The sequence below is a fragment of the Canis lupus genome, chromosome 25, assembly GCF_048164855.1.
Source record: "Canis lupus baileyi chromosome 25, mCanLup2.hap1, whole genome shotgun sequence".
Classification (NCBI taxonomy): Eukaryota; Metazoa; Chordata; class Mammalia; order Carnivora; family Canidae; genus Canis; species Canis lupus.
In genome coordinates, this window is record NC_132862.1 from 42,874,466 (window position 1) to 42,902,360 (window position 27,895).

The following is a 27,895-nucleotide window of genomic DNA, read 5'->3' on the forward strand; positions in this document are numbered from 1 at the left end:
GCTCTTTGGACTGAGCCAGGCAGGTGCCCCTCTTTTTTATGTTTAAAAAAAATATATTTTATTTATTTGACAGAGAGAAAGCTCAAGTAGGCAGAGCAGGAGGCAATGGGAGAGGGAATAGCAGGCTCTCAGCTGAGCAGGGAGCCCTACCCAGGACTCAATCCCAGGATCCTGAGATCATGACTTGAGCCAAAGGCAGATGCTTAACCGACTGAGTGCCACCGCCCCCCCCCCCACCTCGCCCCTTTCTTTCTGATTTTTTTCTTTTCTCTCTCTCTCTTTTTGATTTCTAATTCTTCAGAGCTTTCCAACATCTGCTCTCCTCCAACAGCTATTTCATCCCAGACTGGGAAAAAACACCTGGGAGTCCATGTGAGGTGTGCATAACTTGCCCAGAGTCTCCTGTTGAGGTGGTGGAGGCTGGGATACAAGGGGCTTCACACCCAACCTGGACGAGGAACCCGTGGCTGAGCGGACGGCCCTGCCTGCCAGCTAACAGCACGTCTGCTCTTACACCTAACGCGGGAAGTAGAGTCGTCGGTGGGCCCGTCTCCCCTCCCCTCTTCCCCAGCAGGAACGCGCTTCCCCAGTGCCCCAGCCGCGCCCCGCTTCTGCTCAGCCTCTAGGTCACTTCTGCCGCGGGTGCAACACCACCAAGTGCCTGCATGGTGCCTCCGTCTCCCCAGGCCACACAGATTTCGGACTAGAGCTCGCCCCCTCCTACAACCCCAACCGTCCCGAGTCGGAGGAGGCGCCAGCCAATCCCTGGCGGCTCCCGCGCTGCCCGGGGAGGCCGAGCGTCGCCCCTCCCGGTCCCCGGGGCTTCTCAGGGGCGGGTCCACCTGTGCCCGGGGGCGGGACAGGTGGGTGTGCGGCCGCTCCCTGGGCGGGGAGGAGGCGCGGGAGCTGGAGGCGGCGGGGGCCGGAGGTGCGGGCGCGCCCCTAGGGGAGGGAGCCTCGCCGCGGGCAGTGGGAGCCGGCGAGCCGGCGGGGAAGGGGGCGGCGGGCGCGAGGCGGCGCGCAGAGGCGCGGAGGGCAGAGAGCTGAGGGGCCCCGCGAGCGCGGAGCATGAGCCGGCGGCCGGCCGGAGAGCGCCCGGGGAGCGCGGTCGCGGCGCAGCCCTGAGACGCGCGGGGTGCGGGGCCCGCGGGGGCCGGGGCCGGGGCCGGGTGCGGAGCGGCCCGCGCCATGGGGAGCCCCCGGGCCGCGCTGCTCCTCCTGCTCCTGCGCCCGGTCAAGCTGCTGCGGAGACGCTTCCGGCTGCTGCTGGCGCTGGCGCTCGTGTCCGTGGGGCTCTGGACCCTCTATCTGGAACTGGCGGCGTCGGCTCAGGTCGGCGGGAACCCCCTGAACCGGAGTAAGTAGCGCCGGGGGGGCGAGGGGGGCGCGGAGGTGGGCGGAGGCAGGGCCGTGGCTCCCGGCGCGGGGAGAGCAGACTCCAGTCCCCAGACCCGACTTGCAGCTCCTCTTGGTGTCCTGGTGCCCGCCCGGGCAGCGGAGGGCGGCGCGGGGGCTGGTCGCCGAGTTCCAGACCCGGCCTGGCCGCGGGGCTGTGGGGCGCGGGGGCATCCCCGGGGGGCGGGGGCACCTCCCGCGCGCCAGGCTTGCAGCCCCCAGCGAGGCAGCGCGGTGGAGGTGTGGGCTGGGGCTTCGAGTCGGGGCGCCCTCGGCCGTGTGTCCCCCCAGGCGGCCGCTCCAGGGAGCGCGGCCCAAACTTTGCCCGCAGCCTCCTCGGGGCTCGCTGCGTTTCCTCTCCCGCTGCACGTTCTGGGGTTCTTCACTTTAGCCAGACGGCGGAGAGCCCCCGTCCTCCCCCTGCCCCTGCCGCTCCTCTTCCTCACTGGGAGAGCCTCACTCTCTCCTAGTCCTGGCCACCCCTCCAGCGAGTCCTCTGAAGCTCTCTTTGGAACATACTGAACTCACCAGACCCACCCTGGTCGTGGAGACAGTGGACCAGGCAGTGGTTAGATTCCTACTCCTCTTTTTAACTTAGCTAAAGCCACTTAATTTTTCTGTGCCTCAGTTTCCTCCTAGGAAAATGGGAGCGAAAGGTCTCGTTTTACTTCAATAGCCATGGCTGTCCGACGTCATTTTCAGTTTACTCTAGATGGACCTAACAAAGTAAAACTCTGGAAGTGTCAGGAACTGGAAAAGGTCAGTGTAATAGCAGGAAAAAGTGGAGAAACTCCAGATGAGGAGGTTCCCTGCCCAAGCCTGAGGAGTGGAGCTTCATAGTTCAAGCACATTGTTTCCCATGCCTTCACTTTCTCCTTTGAGGAAATTCTGAAGGTATATGCAGTGATGAAGTGGCTGGTGAGAAGATGCTTCGACATGTCCTTGTGTCAACTGCTCTGCCCAGAGTTGGGTGTGGTGCTTTGCCTCCTCCTGTGGCCAAAGAGAGGGAATTACTAGGGTCAGTAATTGAGCTGGTTCAAGGTAGAGACATATATTTATGGCAGAACCTCTCTGTTGGAGTAATTCTGGCTCTGAGCAGGGAGACTGGGGTTCCAATTCCTGGTTCTGCCATGAACGAGTCGGGGGATCCAAGGGGAAATGATGGCTTCTCAGGTAGAAGGAGAAAGTTGGACTAAATTGATCTCCAAGGTCCCTTTGAGTCTGGATGCTTAAATGGTGTGATCATCCCTGCTTGAGCATTTCCAGGGTCAGAGAGCTCACCACATCATGAGGAGGGCTCTGCTTAGCCTCAGCTCCACAGCTCTAAATAGGAGAGCTCTTCCTTCTGATGACCGAAATTTGCCTTCCTCTAGTTAGTTCTTCCTTCCCCTGAGCCTTGCTCTTCCCTCTGAAAGACAGTGAATCTACTCTTCCATACTGTAGCCACTCAGTCCCAAGTGGGTGAGCCCAGGTAGAATGTGTACAGGTACAGGTGGGAGGCCCCAGGAAGGGATCGCTCTTCTCTCCTCCTTGGGACATCCCTTCTCAGCGTGGCCACCATTTTGTTAGTGTGGTAGCCAGTGGGATCCTCAGCACAGATTAAAAACAGAGGAAAGCAGTTGCTTTGTGATCCTGATGTTAGTAACGTCTCTTCTTCCCATCCCCAACACACTTTTCCTTTACTTCAAGTGTGCTTTCTCCTTGGAGGCCAGAACCAGGTTGCCATCATCATAATTTCATACTCTGGCTCCTAACCTCTGACTCCTGTTGGCTGGCTCAGCCTTAGCTATCAGTTCGTGGGGCTGTTTGGTTTCCCTTCTTAGATGAATCATAACTCTCTGACTGGGTTTCCTTATTCTTTGCTTCCATTTCCAAATGGACTCTTCTCCAAAAAGGTGTTCCCAGCTTCCAATTCCAGCAATGTTTTTTTTTTTTTTTTGTAGGTTTGAGAGTGTTTTTTTTTTTTTTTAATTTTTATTTATTTATGATAGTCACACAGAGAGAGAGAGAGAGAGAGGCAGAGACACAGGCAGAGGGAGAAGCAGGCTCCATGCACCGGGAGCCCGATGTGGGATTCGATCCCGGGTCTCCAGGATCGCGCCCTAGGCCGAAGGCAGGCGCCAAACCGCTGCGCCACCTAGGGATCCCGGTTCGAGAGTGTTTTAATGGGGAGTGCTCCCGGGCGAGGTTCCATGACTCGGAGAGGTGGCCCAAGTCAGGGAAGTCGCCAATGTTTTTGTTTTAATGAGAGCCCAAGCCTGGGCACTGATGGGTCATTTGTGTCCTGTCTCAGCCTCCTAGAACCCTGAAACCCATTTGCTCTGCAGGGGGACTTTTCATTCTGGGCTGTCCCATTGTCTTCTACTCTTGCCTGGATTTCCTTTTGGAATGTGATTTAGACAGTGGCTGTGGTTTCTGGCTCCTTGTCTCCCATCCTCCTTTGTTTTTAAGAAGCCCAGATATCTTTCATCAAAGTCCTCTCGTGTCCTATAGGTTTTACTCCCAGCTCTGAGCTATTCCTCTGGAGGGAGAGCAAGGGAGGAGGAATTAAAGAGTAGAGGTAAGGAAAGGCTTGCTAGCATTCCCTTCTTTACTCCCTGGCACACCAACAGCAACCAGGCAATAGAACTTCCCTCCCAGGACTGCATCCATGGCCTTGACCACAGCAACCAGAGTCCCAGCTTGGCTCTGCTTCCCAACAAGCCACCCTACCTCCTCTCTCTAGCAATTCCTGCCAACTCACTCTACCATCAGACTTCCTGTCATCTGTAAGGCTGGCCTCCTTTACCAAGAACCTTTCATTTGCTTGTCCTTGTGTGACCGATACATTGATCTGATGCTGGAAGAAGTGTATGGAGAAAAGGCAGTCACAAACTCCAGGGTGGTAAAGTAATGACAGGGGAGCATGCTTCCTGCTTCATCTTCATGGAATAACCCAGTAGTTTAAGATATGGATGACGTGCAATTTGGGTTCCATATGTAGAAAGAGATACAACCACAATTGGAGTAACTTCAGAGAAAAACAACCCAAATCTTTAACAGATAGAAAATGGGTCCCTTGGACAAAAGAATTAGAACTGTTCAGTCATTCATTTAAACAAATATTTATTTAGCACATACTTTGAGCAAGGCGTTGTGCCAGGTCATTTAGATAGAATGATGACTACATTATGGTTTCTGCCCTCTCAATGGCTTTCTCTCTAGGAGGGGAGTTTAGGTGCATATATGAAAATAATCACAATATGAAACAATTATTGCATTTTACAGATGTGGAGCCTAGATGTTGCTGTGACACTTCTGGAAATGGGATACAGCTCTTTCAACTAATATTTCATGCAAGTGTTGACATTTCAGGAGATCTTGAGGAGTTGGGAGACTTTAATGGATATGGAAAGAGGAGGCTATTCAATGCAGAAAGCAGTATAAATAAAGACCAGGGAAAAGTTAGTGTTTGGGAATGTTGAGCATCTGGGTTTGATGAAACAGAGAGTAGGAGGGAGAATATAGGATGGTGTTATATTATGAAAGACTTTGAAAGCAACCTTGAAGACTGGCATTTCTTTGGTAGATAAGAGAAAGCAGTTTTAGAATAGGGTAGGTAACATTGTAGAATGGAACTGACAAGGGTAAAGCAGTTTTACGGTACTTTAGCAAGGATGATGCCTGAACAGGGTATTGAAAGTCCTTTGCTGTGGCTGGCATTAGCCCATTGACTGCTGAATCATGAAGCTCTCCTGGGGATAGGTCAAGGTGGTAGTGGGGCATTCAGAGGGCTTGGGGCAGGCACTATATACTAACACGGTCATAAATATTTCAGTATTTTAATAACTGGTACAGCTGTACTGGAGCGTACTGGCTGAAAAGCAGCCCTGGGAACAGACTATTATTGGAAATTTAAAGACTCTCCATCCTGGCAGGTTTTAACAAGTTATACCCATTTGTTCAGATTGGATTAGCTAAATCCTGCCTAGGGCAGAGGTCTGGACTAAAATGGTTTCTAGGTTCTTTGCTCTATAATTGACCTACTGCTGGGACCAACTTGGTGCTGGCCAAGAGACTGCATTTGGGCACAGAGCCAGGGCAGAATGATAGCATGCTAGCCTCTTTCTAGATCTCACGGGGCTGGTTCTGGTATGTCCCTGTTGAAGTGTCACGTTTACCCACTGAACCCTAAAGTGTTTCCAGGCTCAGTAATTAATCAGCTTTTGCTCCCTTAAATCTAAAACACACCTCTCTGGTTGGCCCTTGTGACTTCTGATTGACTTTGAATGGGCCTAGGGAGGCACACCCACAGATGTCAGGCAGGCAGGCAGCTCAGCTTCTGAGGTCACCACAGCCATTCTGATTTGAAAAGGATACAACCCCTCCAGGGCAGAGGTAACTCAGGGCAGAATGGTAATCTGAGCCGCAGGCAGGCAAAGAGGTAGAACAAATGAGACAGATGTGTGGGCAGAGCTGGGATGGTGTGGCTTAGAGTTGACACTCAGAGCAGAGGTGAGTAGTGAGGGGAAGCCAAGCCTGACTCCTGTGCTCCTTGTGGCCCAGGACCTCATCTCCCAATGCCCTGGCTGGACTGCCCTTCAAACCTGTGGGACCTCTGACTCCTGTTCCTTTGTCCTACTTATGTCTCTTTATGCTGCCATCCTGGCCACCTGGCTGCTGTGTGTATCTTCAAATCAGTATTCAATTCTGGGCACACACTAGGTGCTTGAATAAATACCTCCTGGTTATGGATGGTAAGCTCTGAATTTCCAAGCACCTGATATTTTCCACTGGCAAATACTTTGTTTTTCAGTGATGGATCCAAGAATAGAACCTAGGAATTCTTGTTCCTTGTACCATAATACATATAAATAACAATAACCTTTCAACACATATGCAAAGTAAGAATTAAGCTATCAATGCTTTTTTTATATAAGCATGTTTTCTTTGGACTCAACACCGTGTGTACCAGGAATGCTGTGTGGGACAGATAGGAGGAGACCTTACCCAGACTTGGCATCTCCTTTCCCTGGTCTCTTCCCTTCTTCTGACATGGCCAGGAGAACTGCAGTAGCACACCTCACCATCTCTCCTGCCCATGCCAACCACGGACCCTCATTCCAAACTGAGGCTCCATTCGCCTGCTCAGGGTTGCTGAGGCTCCTTACCACTCCTCGTCCCGGGAGTTGTTCAGATGCCCTGCCTGATTATAACTGCTTGCAGCACCAGGTCTTCTGAAGTAACCACCTCTGTGCTGGTTTTAGGAGCTGCTGGTACTTGCACTGCAGTGATTTTCCAGACCACAGAGCCTGGTCTTGCCCTCCAGTGCTAAGCTTTATGGAGCAGAGCGGAGCAGCTGCCATAGCACAGTTTGCTTTGGAAGGGGGCCTAGAGGCTGTTCTTGGAGCCTAGTTCTGTACCAAGTTCCACCAGTCTCAAAAATCTGCCCTTTGATTTTCCACAAAGACTTTTCGTTATATCCAAGGATGGTGAAGTCTAAACCAGGCCAATGATATAGTTTGAGCTTTCAGACCCCTTTAGCCTGTGATCCACAATTAATAGATTTATATGTTACCTGATATAAAAAAAAATACTACTGGAAGAGGGAAGAACAGTTTGGATGGTGTATATAAAGGGCGTTGGGCGGAATATGTTATATATTCTGAGCAAAGCATGATGGATAGCTCTTTAAATTTTGCAGACTTTTGGGTTCTAACAAGTGCTGCTTTCAATGTTAGAAGTATCCATGAGACAAGCAAAAATGAATATTATTTTTATCCTTGTGATATTTTTGTATGTAATTTATTTTTTAGCTAAATTTAAAAAAATCGTTTTAAACTACTAACCAACATTTTTAGAAAATAAGGATACAGATTGTCCTTATGGTCCCTGGCTGTGTGTGTGCGTGCGTGTGTGTGTGTGTGTGTTTTGTTTTTCATAACTTTTCATTGAAGTATCTTATATGTTCAGAAAAGTGCACATACACCTTGAATCTCCCTGTGCAATGAGCACCCTGATGAAGAAGCAGAACATGACCAACACCCCAGCAGCCCCACTTAAGAATTCCCTTTCAGAGACGCCTGGGTGGCTCAGTGGTTGAGCATCTGCCTTTAGCTCAGGGCGTGATCCTGGAGTCCCGGGATCGAGTCCCACATCGGGCTCCTGCAGGGAGTCTGCTTCACCCTCTGCCTATGTCTCTGCCTCTCTGTGTCTCTCATGAATGAATAAATAAATAAATCTTAAAAATAAAAAAAGAGAATTCCCTTTCAGTGGCTACCACAAGGACAGATTCACTTAGCCTATTTTTATGTTTTTTTTTTTTAATTTTTATTTATTTATGACAGTCACAGAGAGAGAGAGAGAGAGAAATTATGAAATTCTCCATAAGAACTGCTACCAGTGGGGCACGTGGGTGGCTCATTGGTTGAGCGTCTGCTTTTGGCTCAGATGGTGATCCCAGGGGCCTGGGATCAAGTTCTGGGTTGGCTCCCCACAGGGAGCCTGCTTCTCCCTCTGCCTATGTTTCTGCCTCTCTCTCTATGTCTTTCATGAATAAATAAATAAAACCTTTGAAAAAAAAAAAAAACCTGCTATCAGGGTGGAGTTGAAAAACATTGCTTATCCTGTGTGTGAGAACCCTCCAAAAAGGTTTCTCTGGTCTTGATATTAGAAATAGTGGGCAGCCCCGGTGGTCCAGTGGTTTGGCGCTGCCTCTGGCCCAGGGTGTGATCCTGGAGACCCAGGATCGAGTCCCACAACGGGCTCCCTGCATGGAGCCTGCTTCTCCCTCTGCCTGTGTCTGCCTGTGTGTGTGTGTCTCTCTCTATGTCTCCTTCTGCCTCTCTGTCTCTCTGTCTCTCTCTATGTCTGTCATTAAAAAAAAAAAAAAACAAAAAAAACAAAAAAAAAACACTTTAGAAATAGTTGTGCTTCTTTTGAGCAGTCAATTTGTTTAAAATTTTATTGGCTATGTAAATGGTGCAACTACCTGGTTTTTCCCTTTGTATTGGTTACTAGAAAGGTTTAGAATTCAATTATTGGTTCATCTGGAAAAAAGTATAAAAGATTTTATGATCCATCTTTTGGTATGAATTTTATACCTCTATATCTTTATTTTTTCTTTCGCCCAACAATGACTTCTAGTTTATGTCATCTTACATTCCATGGTCCTTATATACCACTTTAACTTTTTCTGAAGCTAATTAAAGCATGCAAAAAATCAACAGAAGTGCTATGGTATGTAAAAAAAAGCATGAAGAAGGGCAGCCCTGGTGGCACAGCGGTTTAGTGCCGCCTGCAGCCCAGGGTGTGGTCCTGGAGACCCGGGATCGAGTCCCATGTCGGGCTTCCTGCGTGGAGCCTGCTTCTCCCTCTGCCTGTGTCTCTGCCTCTCTCTCGCTCTCTCTGAATGAATAAATAAATAAATCTTAAAAAAAAAAAAAGCATGAAGAAGAAATGAAAAATCACTATAATTCTACTATTTTGACCTAGAGATTGTTGAAAAGAAAAAGAAATAAAGTGGGGATCCCTGGGTGGCGCAGTGGTTTAGCGCCTGCCTTTGGCCCAGGGCGCGATCCTGGAGACCCGGGATCGAATCCCATGTCGGGCTCCTGGTGCATGGAGCCTGCTTGTGTCTCTGCCTCTCTCTCTCTCTCTCTCTCTCTCTCTGTGTGACTATCATAAATAAATAAAAATATTAAAAAAAAAAGAAAAAGAAATAAAGTATAATAAGCTGTGATAACCAGATGCTGGATTCTGGAATACCTTAAACAAGAATTCTAGATAAATAAGCTAGAAAATAATCTTCCCAGTCTTTTTTTATTTTTTATTTTTTGGTCTTTAGTTTACTTATGTGTTGAAAAGTTGAATGGCATTCAAAAATAAATTCTCACCTCTTTATGAGTATTGTTAAAAGCTTAGAATTTACTGAGATGTTGGGGCCTGAGTCAGCATCATTGAGAACAGTGACATAAATACAAGGAAAATTCAATAAAACTTGGGGGACCCCATCACCCCTGATAAAGCAGCTAGGAGACTGGTCAGAGAGGCTGGGGAACTTTTGTCATATGGGCTTCTACCCTACCAGACCAATGGTGAGACCATAAACATGAAGACCTGTGGCCATTGCCCAGCCTGTGGCTTATGGGTGCATAAAGTCACAAACATCAGAGATCCAGCCCCTTTACTAACAGATGAGGAAAACAGGTCCGGGGAAGAGATGTTATCTTTCTCCTCTACCAATTTCATTTAAACTGTTTTCTAGGGATCCCTGGGTGGCGCAGCGGTTTAGCGCCTGCCTTTGGCCCAGGGCGCGATCCTGGAGACCCGGGATCGAATCCCATGTCGGGCTCCCGGTGCATGGAGCCTGCTTCTCCCTCTGCCTATGTCTCTGCCTCTCTCTCTCTCTCTCTCTCTCTCTCTGTGTGACTATCATAAATTAAAAAAAAAAAAAAAAAAAAAAACTGTTTTCTTGTGGTGCCTAGCAGAGGCTATGCATGCATCCTATTCCATACCAGATAGAATTGTGCTTTCCAGTATCAAGACCTGGGAAAACGGCCCAAGGATGGGAAAAAAGAGAAAGAAAGGTGGGGGTGGGAATAGAGAAATAACATTCCAAGCAGACCAAGGATTTTATATATAAATGCCCAGAGATTGAGTGGTGTGTATTTTTCAATTTTTATTTATTTTATAAATCTGGAGTGTCTGCTGAAGTGATTCACTTTAAAACTTAAAATGCTTATGGAGCATTTACCTTCTTGTGGGGGACTGAGTGGGGGTAAAAAGCATTGATAGTTCCTGGAAAAAATGATGAACTCCGAAGACAAGGCAGGGCTTTAATCCAAGCTCTATTACTCACTAGTTGCAGGACTTTGCATAAGGTACTTAGTCCTTTTCAAGACTCAGATGCTTCATCTGGGTAAGGGGATGGGGGCGCACTTTGGGTTATAATGCCCTCCCTGTAGAGCTTTTCTTATGACTCAGTAAGATTTAGTGAGCCTAGCACATATTAGGTGCCCAATTATTTAATATAAGCCTTGCACATATTAAGAGCTCAATGAATATGAGTTCCCATCTCTTCCCCCTGAGAGTTTGCAGTCTAGTAGGAATTAGAAAATGGCTGGACAGGCAGGAGTCGATAGATAGATTCCTCAACCAGCTCTTTGCCATCACCTCAATCCATGATACAGTACTGCCTGGTCCTCAGCAGTTCTCAGGCCATCCATGTCCAGCACCTGCCATCAAATACATGTTCTTTAACCACCCTTTTTTTTTCTTCTGTCATATTCAGCACTGACTCCCATCTTTCCATCCCCATCCCAGGCAAAGATTTGCATTAGGGGGTAGGAGAGGTGGGTCTGAAGTCAAGGATTTTGCTGAGAACGAGGGATCTGTTGGGGAGGTGTCAGGGCACAAGAGCTCTGCAGTTGGGAAATGGGAGCCTGTCAATGTGCTGCACGTCCCCGAGCACACTCTGAGGATTTCTGGGACTGGAAGCCAGGAACACTGGGCAGTTATCTTCGTTTCAATCTTAGCTTTGTAACTGACTTATTGAGGGTCCTAGGGCAGGTGCCTTTTCTTTTGAGGGCTTCAGTTTCATAATCTTTGGAAGGAGATGCCTCTTTCAGGACTAGGCTTGGAACCTCTCCCATGTCACTGAGGTGTCAAGGGGACAGTCAGTATTTGCCACGCTGGCACTGATCTTTCATGACTCAGTTGCCTGACCTGAGAGGTGGCAGCTATCCCAGTGCTTCTGGCTACTCGGTCTCCAAGGTCATTTCTGACAGCATGGTCTCCACCATACAAGCAGTTGCCTCGAAGATTAAAGGCCTCTCTGCTGAGATCTTCTTACAAATCCTCTGATCCACTCCTTTCCACCCTGCCTGCCAGCCCAGGGTTCAAATAGATGCATGCAGGCATGTGCACATACACACCCTCCTCTCACCAAACAGTTGGTCTCCTGACTGCTTACCACCACCTCTGAGTCAAGGATTGGCAGGAGGAGTAAGGACATTGAGGATTTCCTCACGAACCAGGGACTGAGTGTTAATGGAGCATCTCAGTTCTTGGTTGTCTTTTTTGTTACAGCTCAGTTGAGAGAGCCTGAAAAAAGGGAGAGGACGATGAGGAGCAAATCTCAGGCAAACAGCTTCTGGGAGAAGTATACAGGCACAGTGGAGGGGAGAAATTGAGAAAGAGACATGACCCACCCCATTTTCTCAGGGATTCAATAACTATAATTTGCAAAGCTCTAAGTTTTATTTGGTTCTATTTGGTTCCTTTAAAAATACTATTTAGATACTATATTGTTCTTCTGTTTATAATAACCTAAAACATTTATTTTTTCTTTTTTTTTTAATTTTTATTTATTTATGATAGTCACACAGAAAGAGAGAGAGGCAGAGACATAGGCAGAGGGAGAAGCAGGCTCCATGCACCGGGAGTCCGACGTGGGATTCGATCCCGGGTCTCCAGGATCGCGCCCTGGGCCAAAGGCAGGCGCCAAACCGCTGCGCCATCCAGGGATCCCTAAAACATTTATTTTTTCTAATCTATTATCTAGAGTTGTTGGTTTCCCTAAACTAAGAGGCTGCCGAAGTGTTAGTATTTGCTTGCTGCTCTGACATTCAGTATATTTTTTTTTTTTTTAAGTAAACTACACTTGGGTGCCTGGGTGGCTCAGTGGGTTAAGTGTCTGCCTTTGGCTCAGGTCGTGATCCTGAGATCGAGTTCTGCATTGGGCTCCCTGCTCAGCAGGGAGTCGGCTTCTCCCTCTACCCCTCCCACCAGCTTGTGCACACTCTCTCTCTTTCTCACAATCTCGCTCTCAAATTAAAAACAAAAAATCGTTAAACTCTACATCTAACATGTGGCTCGAACTTAAAACCCCAAGATCAAGAGTCAGATGCTCTACTGACTGAGCCAACCAGGCACCCTCAGTTCTTTATATTTTGACCCCTGGGGATTTCCCTTGCTTTATAGACTGTTTAATTATGTAAATAAAAATAAGTTTATAAATAAAAAGTCATATTTTGTCCAGCATATCTTAGTATTTCACTGTATTTCTCAAAAGGAAGTCCTTTGGCTTGAATTTTTTTTTTTTTTTTTTGGCTTGAATTTTTAAGACTATTTCCAACCCCGATAGCCTATAATTATTGGGAATTGTGTGTGTGTAAGCAAAGGTGAAGGTTCCCATTTGAGGGTTATAGTAGAAGCTACGTAAACTTCCAGGGAATGCAAACCCTGTAGCACAGAGGCACACGTGGTATGAAGATGAGGTTGGGACAATGGTTGTGACATGCTTGTAGGGTCTCAAATGCTAGGCTACTGAGGTTGGATTTGGTGGGGGAGTAACATACATTTTTTAAAGCAGGGATTTGATGTGATGAAGGCAGTGTTTTCTTATTTTCATTCACTGATTTTACCTTGATTCTTCAGGCATTTGTCGGATACCTTTTATGTCCTAGGAACTGTGGCTATAGGTAGATGAAAACTATTGGAAGATTACAGGATGGCCTGGAGATAGAGAGGCTACTCAGGTACTTCTCTCCGTGACCTAATGTAGGCAGTGAGTGTCTAGCTGAGAAGGGTGACAGACAATTGCTGAGACCTGTTGAAGAAAGAAGTGTCAGAATTTGGTGGTAGAGTTGATGTCGGTGACAGAATGTCGGATTGTGAGTTTCACACATGGTTCTCTGGCTACACTGCTATGATCGTTTTAATTAAGGGCAGCCCTGGCCAGCCAGCATCTCCAAAGATGTTCTTATGAGAAAAAAAGTGCTTTCATTTCTCCTTACACTTTCTTCTCTAGGATTTAGATATTATGCTGGTCCTGTAGGACAATATAGAGGGACAGGAGACAGTCACTCATCTATTCAGCAAATATTTATTGCACCCTTGTTATGTCCAGGCACTGTGCTAGGTATTAGAATATTAAAGTGAACCAGAAATTCAAAGCTGTCATGGTGCTTACATTTCATGAAAAAATAAATAAATAAACACATAAACAAATATAAGAATTTGAGATGATTAATAGTTCTTGGAAGAAACTGTGAAACACAGCAATGTCACAAAATTTCCAAGCGGAGGGGTGAGAGAGAAGACTAGCTTGGAGAGTGAAGGGGCTGTCTAAGAGTGATTTACCTAAAATAGATAACTAGGGGTAGAGGACATGATTAAGCACAAAATGAGTGAGTACCTCAGGAATTCAGAGAATGGGAACTGGGTAAAAGAGGGGAAAAAATGTAAAACTGAGTCATTGCTCATATTCAGGAGAGCATCTCCTTGCTACCACCTCCTGTTGTCCTGAAAACTATGTCCTCCTTCACCTCTCTGGCTGGAATAGGGTCAGCCTTAGACTCAGTTTTCTACTGGGAGTACCTGAGAAAGAGGGGTAGCCAAATGCTCTGTTTGGGTCTGAGGAGAAGTAAGAGGGATTTTTTTTTTTGTTTTTTGTTTTTTTTTCCTCATTCCAAACTTGGATCCCAAAACCAGCCTGGGAGGAGAGGGTATCTTAACCACCACACAGTTGAAATCCGCCTCTGTACCCCTTCCATCATGGCTTTATGGCTTTTTTTTTTTTTAACCTCTATGAGCACTTATCAAAGTCTGCCTTCCATCAAAGTTATTTATGTCTGTGTTTGCCTTCCCCCACGGGATAGTGAATTTCTAGAGTGCTAGACCTGGGCACTTTCCCCCACTTTGTCTTCCTAGGGCAGACACTTTTAACCTTTTGTGGCTCACATACACTTGTAGAATCTAATGAAACTGTGGAAATTTGTGCAGAAATCTGTCCCCTCATATGTTTTGCATGCTCTGCTGAGCCCCTGACACCTATCCATGGATCCTTAGTCAAGAACTCTGCCTGAGTGCTTTGCCTACTCTCTGGTACACAGTAAGTTCCCAGAGTTTGATTTGGGGACATTCTCCCAATTAACTCCCTTTACTTTAGTTGCAGGAGACAGATGTTATGTGGGAGAAAGAGAGCCAGGAAGCGGTCCCACTGGTAGGAGATGGAGAAGAGCCTTATGAACTGGAAGTAACCATCCAGAGAGCAATAGCTTCATTGTTGCTTCTCATCCCTGCAGAGTCAGCCCTTTTGGACTGGTCTCCTCCCACTCTCTTAAATGCTGCTGTCCAGTCTCATGATATTGCTCATGCTTGCTTTTCAAAGCTCTGCCCATTCTTTCAATCCCATCTCTTCCTTGAAGCCTTCCAGTTATTTCTGTGCCAGCCGACCTTACTCTTTGTGGATTTTCTGTTGCACTGAAGTTGTCTGAAACTCAAAGTTGATCTTTTCTTTTCTTTTCTTTTCTTTTTTTTCTTTTCTTTTCTTTTTTTCTTTTCTTCTTTTCTTTTCTTTTCTTTCTTTTCTTTATTGGGAGAGAGAGAGAGGGAGAGGCAGGCAGGGAGGGGAAGAGGGAGAGAGAGAGAATCTTGAGCAGGCTTCATGCCCAGGGGCTCAATCACACAACCCTGAGATCATGACCTGAGCTGAAATCAAGAGTTGGATGCTTAACCGACTGAGCCACCCAGGCACCCCTCTTTTGTTATTTTAGATATTTTCTTTTATTTCTACTATATCTGGGGTGGTCTTATGTACTCCAAGTAGGGTTGTTAAAGAGCCAGAGATGGCCCCAGGGGATCTGATGATGGCGGTTCGCTTCACCCTCCCCATGAGCATGGATGAAGTGCTTGGAAGAGGCAGGTCGTGAACTTGGAGTTGAGTGGGCACAGCATGTTTCCTCCATATGGACATAGCCATCCTTTCTACCTTAACTCTTGAGGTGGCTGTTATGCCTTCTGTGCCATCTGCCAGTGTCTTTACCCCGCTTTTTCTTCCTTTGTCATAGCATAGGGGTCAGAAGCAAATCTCTGAAATTAGACTACCTGGGTTTGAATCCTAGCTCCAATTCTCAGTAAGCTGTGCTCTAGTGAGCAGAGGACTGAGCTTCACTATGTCCTAGCTACTTATCTGTAAAATGGAGATATTAATAGTTCTACTTCGTTGGGTTTTTGTTGTGGCAACTAAATGAAATAAGACATCTAAGGTACTTAGAACAGTCTGAATACATGTTTATGTATGCTTGTTTTTATTATCATCTTGTTTTTTTAAATTGTTGTTTTTTAATTCATGTAATCAGCCTCTAAGGCCCCTTTGTTTCTCTCTCTCTCTCTTTTTTAAAGATTTTATTTATTTATTCATGAGAGACACAGAGAGAGAGGCAGAGACACAGGCAGAGGGAGAAGCAGGCACCATGCAGGAAGCCTGATGCAGGACTTGATCCCCGTACCCCGGGATCATGCCCCAAGCCAAAGGCAGGCACTCAATGGCTGAGCCACCAGGCATCCCTTGTTTCTCTTTGATTGTTTTTTGGGAGCTGTCCTTCACATATTGCAGAGAATCCTAGAACAGAATGGATCTCAGAGATTTTAAAAATCTGAGATGGAAAATACCTGCATTTCTTATTCCAGGCCAATGGCAGACCTCTTCAGTAGAACATCTAATTCTTCCCCTGAGCCTAGATGCAGTCTCAAAATCTTTCTCAACGCAGTGGTGAGTTGCCTCTTAGAGTATAATCTGCCCAAACTCCTCATCTCACTGATGCAGAATTTAAGGCCTAGAGAGTTTTAAGCAAGAATGTAGCACTAAGCCCAGAATTCCTGATGCCTGAGTAGTGCGCTTTACAGCACACCATGCCCCTCACCATTCTGCCATTACTTGTTCCCTTTTTGTTTGCTGGGAATGCTTTCTTTTGCTGTCTTTCATGAGGTCCTTTTTCCTACCCATACAAGCAATCTGGTGGTGTACAAAGTAAGCATATAACCCATTCTCAAGTCTGTTAATCTATCTTTACTTGCCAGCCAATGAACTGAAGTTATTGTTACCTAGCTGGGGGGGATTGTGTACCCAGTTCAGCTGCTGTTGAGGGTGACTTGTGGATTTTCTGAAATTTCTCTTGTGACACCCTGCATTGATATTGATAGCTGTGGGTAATCAGGCTCTTGTTGACTTCTCATATTGCAAAGGGCAGGCCAAGATGTGACATTTTCTCATTCAGCAGGTCCCTTTGTTTCTCATACCCTCTCTGCCTTAGACCAGCCCTTTCTAGTAAAGTAGAGAGCTTCATAAAAAAAAAAAGAAAAAAAAAAAAAAAAAAGCAAGGGCAGCCCCGGTGGCGCAGCGGTTTAGCGCCGCCCACGGCCCAGGGCGTGATCCTGGAGACCCGGATCTGGATCGAGAGCCCAGGTCGGGCTCTGCCTCTCTCTCTCTCTCTGTATCTCTCATGAGTAAAAAAAAAAAAAAAAAAGCAAATGGAGTTATGATATCCTATTTCACCTCCTTGAGTTGAGAAGGGATAGGGAATAGGCTTAGATGAAGTTGATTTTTCTTTTTTTAAATTTTTTATTTATTTATTCACGAGAGACACAGAGAGAGAGAGGCAGAGACACAGGCAGAGGGAGAAGCAGGCTCCATGCAGGGAGCCCAATGTGGGACTTGATCCTGGGAGTCTAGGATCACACCCTGAGCCACAGGCAGGTGCCCAACTGCTGAGCCACCCAGTTATCCCAATGAAGTTGATTTTAAATCAATAGTTTTGAAACATATGAATCAGGAGAGCCTTTGGTAGAAAAGTACTTATTGTTTTAAAAAAATATTGTCATCTTTATTCTCATCTCTGGAGAAAGAAACAAGCTGATGAGGGCTGATGTTTTCATAATCCTAATCCCAGTTAGCAAATAGAAGTCCACTGCCAGCAATTCTGTGTGGGGGTAAAAAATGAAATGGATGACAAATTGAAGACCAGTTGCAGAGAGGAAGTGATAAGTGGGTTCGGAAGACATTTGGAAGCCTATAGAGAGGAGGTGAAAAAACTAATATTCAAGTTTGATTTAACATGTTGAATAACAATTCAACCTTGTTCTGATGCATGAAAGAAAAATATTTGCATAAGGAACCTTCTACAATAGTGAAGCTTTAATTATGTTTCTCAGGAAATACCACCTGTCTGTCGTGGGAAAACATTTATCTAAGAAGTGATATTAAATTGGAAGTTGGTATTTACCACTTGAGCAAAAGAAATGAGCATAAAGTGCTTAAGGGACTTATTGATACAAAAATTAGGGAATTTTAATTTCTGAGGAATAGCAATATATTGTAATATTTTTAGGGAAACAGTTATGAAATTTTTTAGTGCCCCTTACAAATCTGAAGTCGTTTTCTGTTAGCTTAGCAAGATAAACATATATCATACATAACTTGGTTTGCTCAAATGATTATGCTTGGTATATTTAGGAATTGGAAAGCCAGAGAGGCGAGTTGATGGGGGTGGGGGAGAAACCTCAAAGTTGTTTCTTCTAAAACCAAGAAAAGGCGGCCCCGGTGACGCAGCAGTTTAGTGGCTCCTGCAGCCCAGGCCGTGATCCTGGGGACCCTGGATCGAGTCCCACGTCAGGCTGTCTGCATGATGCCTGCTTCTCCCTCTGCCTGTGTCTCTGCCTCTCTCTCTCTCTCTAAGAATGAATAAATAAAATCTTTTAATAAAAAAAAATAAAACCAAGAAAAAAGTCCTCAAGAAAGGGTTGCTTTTCTTTCTTTCTTTCCTTCTTTTTTTTTTTTTTTAAGATTTTATTTATTTATTCATGAGAGACAGAGAGAGAGAGAGAGGCAGAGACACAGGCAGAGGGAGAAGCAGGCTCCACGCAGGGAGCCCGATGTGGGACTCGATCCCTTGTCTCCAGGATCACACCCTGGGCTGAAAGCGGCGCTAAACCGTTGAGTCACTGGGGCTGCCCGAAAGGGTTGCTTTTCTATATTTTTCTGTCCCTTTCTATCTCTAAGAGGGTTTGGAAAGTTCCAGGGTAGTGAACGCTTTCCCCAGCTGGCAGGGTTTTCGTGATCCAGTCATGTGAGGGAAGGAGTAGAAGGCAAGGCAGAACAATAGTACCTTGTTTTCATGAGGAACTTTGCTTCTGGGAAACTTGGAGCAACTTAGGCTACATCCACATTTTAGGATCAGAGATTGCTATTTCTCCCTGAAGGAAGATTGCACCTTTCCACCCGTCTGAGAAGGGGTCCCCTGCTACAGTCTCGGGATGCATATGGAGCAATGTGGGTGGGAAATGACACTCATCCAGCGTGATGAGCCCTGGAAAATTCACGTGGAAGACAGAAGGTACAGCCTGCCTCTACTTACATAGAGGAAAAACTAAGGCAAAAGGTGGTAAGAGGTATACACAAACCTATTCAGCCTGCTGATGAAGGAAGTTCACTCAAGTGTACTGGCTCTCAGCTCTAGGTCAGAGCTGTGGGGTGGCTCTAAAGCTCAGCAGGCCTCAGTATGCAGTCTAGAATCCCTCTTGAGTAACTTAACACTCACTGTGGGTATTTTATTTCCTGGCTGTGGCCCTGCCCAGGAGCCTTCCCCTAGACCAGCGAGCTGATGTTTGTTGGACTATCAAAACTGGGGTAGAGAGAGCGTGTGCTGGAATCTGCTCATCTGGCTGCCTGGAACTAGCCAATGAGGGAGACAAAATGAGCAATGAGGGAAATGTGGAGGAGGGGGGTCATTCTTCTAGGGGGTCAGAAATACAGAAAAAGGTGAGCAACAGTGTCAGGTACAGATGAAAGGTCCAGAAGGATGAGACCTGAGAGGAAACCTGTGTATTTGGCCAAGGAGCAAGGAGAGTCACTGATGAATTGCATGATCAATTGAGATCTGTCATACCAGAAGGCGGAAATTAGAAGCCAAGTTATAGAATCATGGAGTGTTTGGGCTAGAGGAGAACTTGGAAGTCTTTTTCTTGTAGGCACATGGTTAGGGCTAAGAACCCTGAGCTGGGAGTCAGGGCACCTGGGTTCCAATCTTGGTTCTGATGTGCCTCAATTTTCTTATTCGTAAATGAGAAGGCTGGGCTACTTGGTCCTTGAGGTCCCCTCTGGCTCCAACATTATTTTTAAGAGAGTAGTATTTGCACCAGCACTGAGGTTCTGAGCTGGAAGTGGCTAGAGAAAGATTGGAAAAAAGAGATTTCAGAGAGATACTTGTATTCAAATCCTGGCTCAGTCACTAGCTGCTGGACCTTGCCTTCTCATTCAACAGGACTAAGAGTTGGGTCCTGGGCCTAGCTCTTATCACAGAGACAGAAGCCCGTCTCCACCTTCCTCTAGCATTCTCTCCTCCCCCACTCATTTGGGAAGGACAGGTTCCATAGGCGGGGCAGTGAAGGAGAGGTGGAAGTACAAGGGGAGCAGGGGGAGCCTGGGATAATGATCGTTAGGGGGTAATGATTGTTAGGTCTCTGGGAAGCCTTTGGTTGGAGAGGCTTAGTGACTTTGAGGGGCATTTCCATGGGCCCTAGTGAGCAGGGTCATCTTTCCTATAGCCCTCCTACCTATTCTTTCTGTGTGCTTCTAAGCTGTGGTCCCCCTGCCTCTGCAGCTCAGCCCAGGAGTGGGAGAAACTTGTTTCCAGGGATTGGCCATGGGGTTGGCTGCTTATTTTGGGAGCTCCAACCACAGGCTTCTTGAGCAGACCATCAGAAGCTTAAGGACCTAGAGGTAGAGGTCAGTGAGTCATGGACTCGGGCTCTGCCTCAGGGAAGAAGCCCTCCCTAGAGGTGTCCCTACAGGAAGCAGACTTCCCCTCTAAAAGAAGGGGACTGATACATCTGGATTCTTCCTCACAGGGTTACTGACTTAGGTCAATTAATTTGATGAGCATCCTCATGGTGTTCAGTATAATGGGAATAATGATCCTGACCTCACAAGGTTGTGGTGGCTGATTGAAAACCTGGCACACCTTAAACTCTCAGGAGGTTTGCTTTCCCTTCCTTGGTGTGCTTTGCATTAAGAATAGGACAGGGTGTACCCCATAGGTGTAGACAGGGAGGAAAAGCAGAAGAAAAGCAAAAGTTAAGTCTCCCACGTACACAGACCCTCTTGCTTCCCCTGGTTGCCCAGTTCCAGCCTGAGGCTGACCAGAACAGGAAAGTGGGATTTTGCTCTGTGCTGCCTTCCTCCTAACCCCTTGTTGTCCTGGGGCAGACAGGCTCCCAGTCATTACCTCACCGCAGGGCCTTGTCTGCCAGAGTGAGTGGTGGAACTGCCTGGGTGGAGAGCTGGAGGCTAATTTTAGACCTGGAGATTCCCTGCCAGCAGCTGTGGCTGGGCCCAGGCAGCTGGCTGGGCCGCCTGTGGGGAGTTCTAAGTCTTCTTGCAGGGAGGCGTGGGCACAACCCTCCGGGTCTGCTCTCGGGCATATTCCTGCCTCTGCCTTAGCTGCGGGGAAAGCCGAAGATACAGGTTCCTTTGCGCAGAGGGTGGGGCCTTGAAGCTGCCTGTTTCTCTAAGGCTCTTGCATTAAGATAGTTCTTGCGTTAAGATATTGCTTTTCTTTTTTTTAAGATTTTATTTATTTATTCATGAGAGACACAGAGAAGCAGAGACACAGGCAGAGGGAGAAGCAGGCTCCATGCAGGGAGCCCGACATGAGACTCGATCCTGGGTCTCCAGGATCACGCCTTGGGCCAAAGGCGGCGCTAAACCGCTGAGCCACCCAGGCTGCCTGTGTCAAGATATTTCTTGCATTAAGATATTTCTATCCTTTATTCCTTTCCAGGAACTACTGATGTCACACCTCCATGGCTGATGGTTTCTGAAAAGGGGCAGCTGGGGGTAATGAGAAGAGCATATCCCCAAACTATCCTGAGTTTGTAGACTAAATCCAGCCTCCTGCTCAACACCAAGTGAAGAATTGCATTTAGGGCTTCTCAGCCTTTTTCTTATTGGCAAACATAGAAAGTGACAGGAAAAGATATTTTCCCACATGAGTGTAAAGACGTAAAGGTATTTGTAGTTGAATGCAGCTAACCCTGGAGTTCCACTCACCCCAAAATCCGAGGGGTTGATACTTGGCACATCCTTTACCCATTTGAAGCCCACTAGTAGGCCATGGCACACTGGGTGGGAAGTTGATACTCCTCAGCAGTGGGCCCTAGTCCTTATGAATGCTCAGTCCCAGCCCCAGGACACATCTCCTGGGTTAATTGTAAACTTATACTGAAAAGGAACCCAGAAAGCATGGAACCTATCCTCTTCTTACAGATGAGGAAACTGAAGTTCAGAGAGGTTACTTGCATTGTTCAGGGTTTTGTGGTAAATGATCTTTGCAGTCAAGTTTGAGTGCTAGCATCTTTAGACATTGCACACTATGATGCAACAGAGTTGATTTGCACAATGAGCTGGCCTGTGAGGATAATCTCTTTAAACTTGTATTTCCCATCTATAAAATAGAACTAATTTTACTTTCTGCTCCTTCTTGTGTAAACAGTTTGAATATGAATATAAAAGCACTATAGCACTATAAAAACTGGCATTTATTGAGAACTAATAGTATTCCAGCTACTTTTCAAGTATTCCTTCTCATCTTCCTTCAACCCCCATCAAGACCACATGATTCCTATTTTACAGGGCAGTTTGCCTCCTTGCTCTCAGCATTCCTCTATTAACAAATCTCTTCTCCCTGTCTTCCCCAGGGTGTTGGCTTAACTTTGTCAGTGGCAGTCATTCTAGAGCTGAAATGCTAGAGATATGAAGCATCTGTCCTTACCCCACCCCTAGTGCAAGCAATGCCACTGCTGGCGCATGCCAGATTCCCTGTTTATCTCTGGGGGCCATCACCCTCAGCTGAGGAAGGTGGAGGCTCTGAAAACTTTAATCTGTCAGTGGTTTTCAGTCTGGCTATACATCTGCATCACCCAGGGAGCTTTACGAACTATCCATACCAAGACTCACTTAAAGTCAATCAATTAGGTGTGAAAAGGGGGGAGGAACAAAGCATCAGCTTTCCAGGTCTGCACTTTCTCTCCAGATGAGATGAGCTTAGCTTAGAAATAAAGGATGATGAATAGATAAGAGGGTACAAAGCTAAGCAATGACTGAGAATGTCCTGGGCCCCAGGCTGATCCAGGATTAGGCCAGTGAAGACTGGAAATGGGACCAGTAACAGAGAAGGAAGGAGACAATGAAGTAGAAAGGAAAAAGGAAAAAACCGGGGGGGGGGGTGGTGGTGCGTGGTGTTAGAGGATGCTAAACTGCCCCTATAATGACCCCATACCTTCCCAACGGTACCTGTTTCATGAGTTGTTTCACCCAATAAATATTTGATCATGTGGTATGTATGAACTGCAGGACATGCAAAGAAGTGTGAGCTCCACCTAGTTGGTATTCTAAGAGCTATGGTGTTCTTGCACAGATGGATGGTAAATATCAAAAATAATGCATTCCCTTGACAAGTACTCTCTCCAACATCCAGAAACCCTCTTACCTCGGGTAGAGCTTATTACACTTGTTTAGAGTCTGTAATGTAAGGGTAAGAAACATGTCTGTTTTGTGTCTTAGTCACTACTCTAATGCCCAGAACCTAGCATTATGTCCACTTCAAAGAAGACCCTCCACTGATTCTGTATTTGTTTATTGAATTTGATTATTTGAAATAACTAAAGCAAGGTGAGCTGTATGGGCATTGAGAGCATAATTATGTGCTCAAGTGCCTGGTAGAAGTAAGAGAAATCTAGTTAGGGGAGGAAGCCTCTGTGGTAGAGGTGAGATTTGAATTAGGACTAAATGGTACAGAAGGCTTAGATAGAGAAAAAGGAGCTTAAAGACGGAACAAGCAAGGATGTGCCAGGATCATGATGAAGAACCCTGTTTGATAGAAGAAGCTATTATGTTCCATAGGGAGGGTGGTCATGAAGAGGAAAGAGGTCCTTACTGTCCAAGGGCAACTAACGTTGAGAGAAAGGGAGGAAGGAATCAGCTATAGGAAATGGGTACATGCTCAGTAGATAGATGAATGACTTGATCATTTAAATAAATTTTCTATCTCTATTTTGAGCCTATTCTATAACATGAGCAATCTATAAATTGAGACCCCTGTGTTGGGGTGGTGTTTACAGGTGTTCCATCTAGGAACAAAAGATGTGAAAAGCCATGACCCAGAAATAAGTGAATAACCTCAGGATTAACAGCCCCAGGGCCTCGGCTGGCAATGAAGAATGACAGAGCAGTGGTTCTCAACCCTGGCTGCATACCAGGTCATCCAGGAAGCTTAAAAATAATTGAGGCAAAAGGTTGGAGGTTATACAAGTATATACATTTGTCAACACTCACAGACTGTTCACTAAAATGGGCACATTTTATTGTATACAAATTACACTTAAGCACAGTTAATTTTAAAACAAAATACACTGGAGCAGAAACTTCCATGAGAACCAGTGCCAGCATAGGAAAACCTAAACTGTAATTGACAAATTGCTAGAGGCTCAGTGTGGATAAGTCTGAGAGTTAAAAACTTCAGCAGGGAGATCTAATGCACAACATAGTGATTATAGTCAACAATACTGTGTACAAACTTCAAAGTTACTAAGACTGGATCTTAATTTCACCACACACACACAAAATGATAATTATGTGACACAGTAGAGATGTTAGTGAACTCTGTGGTAGTAATCATATTGCAGTATATAAATGTAGCAAATCAACACTGTTATATGCTTTAAACTTACACAGTGTTGTAGGTCAATTATATCTCTACAGACAAAAAATTTTAGGGGGATTCATTCATAGGGGAGCCCTCCCACTTTTGTGTTTTACTTCTAGGAGCTCTGCCAGGTCCTCACAGTGGATCCTGGAGAAAAATCCCCTTGTGCTTCCAGGAAGGGGAAGAGAAAGGAACCACTATGAAATACTCCAGAGCAGTCTGTTCTTCTTAACATGGCCTGCTGTAAGGAGAAACTATTTTTACCAGGGCCTAAACTACCTGGGGGAAGGGAAATACCCAACTTCAGCCCACTCTAGTCATATTGTCCCACCTAAGGACAAGGAGTGGGAATAGAGAAGCACTAGTGAAGGTCACAGTCCAGATGGACAGGTTCACCAAAAGATTGAGACCTAATCATAGGACTAGACTATTTCCCCTTCCTCCACACCCTACTGTCATGTCCCTAAAGGCCTATTTTCTGCAACCCCTTTACCTAGTATATTGTGTCTACTTTTCAATAAAAAATTACAAGGCATACTAAAAGGCAAAACCACAGTTTGAAGGGACCAAACATCAGAACCAGCATCAGGTATGTGGAAGTGTTGGAAGTATCAGATCAGGACTTTAAAAAAATCTATGATTCATATGCTAAGGACTTCAATGGAAAAGGTAGACAACATGCAAATACAGATGGATAATCTAAGCAGAGAGATGGAAATTCTAAGAAAGAATGAAAAAAATTATAGAGATAAAAAATGCTGTAACAGAAATGAAGAGTGCCTTTTTTTTTTTTTTTTTTTTTTTAAGGAGGGTGGTGGGGGAGAGGGAGAGAATCTTAAGCAGTCTCCAGCATGGAGCCCGACACGGCTTGATTTCACAACACTGAGATCATAACATGAGCTGATATAAAAAGTAGGATGCTTAACCAACTGAGCCACCCAGGCACCCCTGAAGAGTCTCATTAGTTGCTGGATATGTCCAAAGAATCTCTGGTCTTGACAATATGACAGTAGAAACTTATAAAACTGAAAAGCAAACAAACAAAGACTGAAAAAAAAAAATAGAACAAACTATCAAAGAACTGTGGGACAGGGATCCCTGGGTGGCGCAGCGGTTTGGCGCCTGCCTTTGGCCCAGGGCGCGATCCTGGAGACCCGGGATCAAATCCCACGTCGGGCTCCCGGTGCATGGAGCCTGCTTCTCCCTCTGCCTGTGTCTCTGCCTCTCTCTCTCTCTCTGTGAGACTATCATAAATAAATAAAAATTAAAAAAAAAAAAAAGAACTGTGGGACAACTATAGAAGGTATAATAAAAGCATAATATTCACCAGAGAACAAGGAGAGAAAGGAACAAAAGAGATATTTGAAGGAATCGTGACTGATAATTTCCCCAAATTAATGTCAGACATCAAACTATAGATCCAGGAAGCTTAGAGGACACCAAACAGGCTAAATGCCTCCCTCCCCCAATCATATTCAAATTTCAGAAAATCAAAGATAAAGAAAAAAACCCTGAAAGAAGCCAGAGGAGGAAAAACAAAAACAAAAACAAAACAAAAAAAACAAAAAACAAAAAAAAAACACCTCACCTATAGAGGAGCAAAGAATTCTATTTGTCATCTCAGAAACCATGCAAGCAAGAAGAGAGTGGTGTGAAGTATTTAAAATGTTAAGAGAAAAACCCACCAACATAAAATTTTGTTATCTTCTAGGAGTTTTATAATTTTGCCTTTCAGATTTAGGTCTGTAATCCAGATTGAGTTGATTTTTGTGAGAGTGGTTAAGGTCTGTGTCTAGATTATTTATTTTCTTCTTTTTTCGCATGTGGCTGCCCAGTTATTCTGGTACCATTTGTTGGGAAGGACTATCTTTGCTTCCTTGTATCACCTTTGCTCCTTTGCCAAAGATCAGTTGATTATATGTGGGTCTGTTTCTAGAATCTTTTTTTTTTTAATATTTTATTTATTTGTTCATAAGAGACACAGAGAGAGGCAGAGACACAGGCAGAGGGAGAAGCAGGCTCCTCGCAGGGAGCCTGATGTGGGACTTGATCCCTGGACTCCAGGATCACGCCCTGGGCCGAAGGCAGATGCTCAACTGCTGAGCCACCCAGGCGTCCCTGTTTCTAGAATCTTTATTTTGTTCCACTTATTTGTCCATTTCTTTTCATCAATATTACATTGATTACTACTGTAGCTTTTTTTTTTTTTTCTACTGTAGTTTTATATTAAGTCTTGAAGTCAAGTAATGTCAGTCCTCCAACTTTGTTCTTCTTCAATATTGACTTGGCTATTATGGATCTTTTGCCTCTCCATATAGACTTTAGAATCACTTTGCCAATATTCATAAAATAACTTACTAGGATTTTGATTGGGATACCATTGAATCTATAGATCAAGTTGAGGAGAACTGACATCTTAACAATATTGAGTCTTCATATACATGCACATGGACTATCTTTCCATTTATTTAGTTCTTCTATGTTCTCTTTCATCAGAATTTTGTACATTTCCTCATATAGATCTTGTACATATTTTGCTAGATACCTAAATATTTCATTTGGGGGCATTAATGTAAATAGCAATGTATTTTTAATTTCAAATTCCATTTGTTCATCGCTAGTGTATAGGAAAGAGATTGACTTTTGTATATTAATTTTGTGTCCTGCAACCTCACTATAATTGCTTATTAGTTCCAAGGGTCTTTTGTCAATTCTCTCATATTTTCTATGTAAATTATCTTGTTTTCATGAACAAAGATGATTTTGTTTCTTCCTTTCCAATCTGTATACCTTTTGTTTCCCTTCCTTGTTTTATTGCACAACTAGGACTTCTGTTGAAAAGCAGTGGTGGTAGAGGACATCCTTTTCTGTTTCTGAACTTGGCAAAAAACTTCAAGCTCTTCACCATTAAGTACGATGTTAGCTGTAGGTATTTTGTAGATGTTCTTTATCAAGTTGAGGCAGTTCACCTCTATTGCTAGTTTGCTGAAAGTTTTTAGCATGAATAAATGAATAACCCAAATCCAGAATATGGAGAACACCAAATGCTGGCAAGGTGTTATGGAGCATTCATAGCTGATGGAAATGCAAAATGGTACAGTCACTTTGGAAGGCAGTTTGGCTGTTTCTTTCAAAACTAGACATACTCTTACCATATAATCCAGCAATCATGCTCCTTGGTATTTACCCAAAGGAGTTGAAGAATTATGTCCACACAAAAACCTGCACACAGATGTTTATAACAGCTTTATTCATAATTACCACTACTTGGAAGCAATCAAGATGTCCTTCTGTAGGTGAATGGTTCGATAAACTGGAACATTCAGACAATGTACTAAAAAGAAATGAGCCATCAAGCTCTATAAAGACATGGAAGGACCTTAAATGCACATTGCTAAATGAAAGAAGCTGTCCGAAAAGGCCAGATGCTCTATGATTATAACTAGTTGACATTCTGGAAAAGGCAAAACTATGGAGACCTAAAGAAAAAAGTCAGTGATTGCCAGAGGTTAGGGGGAGGGGCGACATGAATAGGCAGAGCAAAGAGGATTTTTAGGGCACTAAAACTATTCTGTATGATAATACAGTGGTGGCTGCATGTCATTATACATTTGTCAAAACCCGTAAAGTGTGCAACACCAAGAGACACAATAGTAACTGTATTATAAACTCTATTATAAACTTTAAGGGACAATAATGTGTCAATATGGGTTCATCAATTTTAACAAATGTACCATTCTGATGAGAATGTTGATAGTTGGGGAGTTTGTGGGTATTTTGGACAGAGGGTATAAACTCTGTACTTTTTGCTTTGACCTAAAATTGCTCTTAAAAAAATAAGTTTATTAGTTTAAAACATTGTGGGAGTGGTCTGTGGGGTATGTGTCCCTGAGTCTAGAGTTATAAAGAACAAACAAAAAATTGCTATTTACCACCACCCCATCCCCCCAAATACTTTGATTTATTTGGTCTGGGCA

At 45.1% G+C, this 27,895-nt stretch overlaps 1 protein-coding gene across 3 annotated transcripts in view; it reads left to right on the forward strand.

The window, feature by feature from the left end:
- The first annotated feature begins 1,143 nt into the window (after window positions 1-1,143).
- Window positions 1,144-27,895, forward strand: part of B4GALNT3 (beta-1,4-N-acetyl-galactosaminyltransferase 3) — a 132,824-nt gene continuing 106,072 nt past the window's right edge. For 2 of the 3 annotated variants that reach the window (XM_072799467.1, XM_072799465.1), the window contains exon 1: window positions 1,144-1,357. In XM_072799467.1, coding sequence (XP_072655568.1) covers window positions 1,189-1,357 — 169 coding nt within the window. In that variant the 5' untranslated portion in view covers window positions 1,144-1,188. The remainder of the gene's footprint in view (window positions 1,358-27,895) is intronic. The other variant, XM_072799466.1, reaches the window with a different exon arrangement.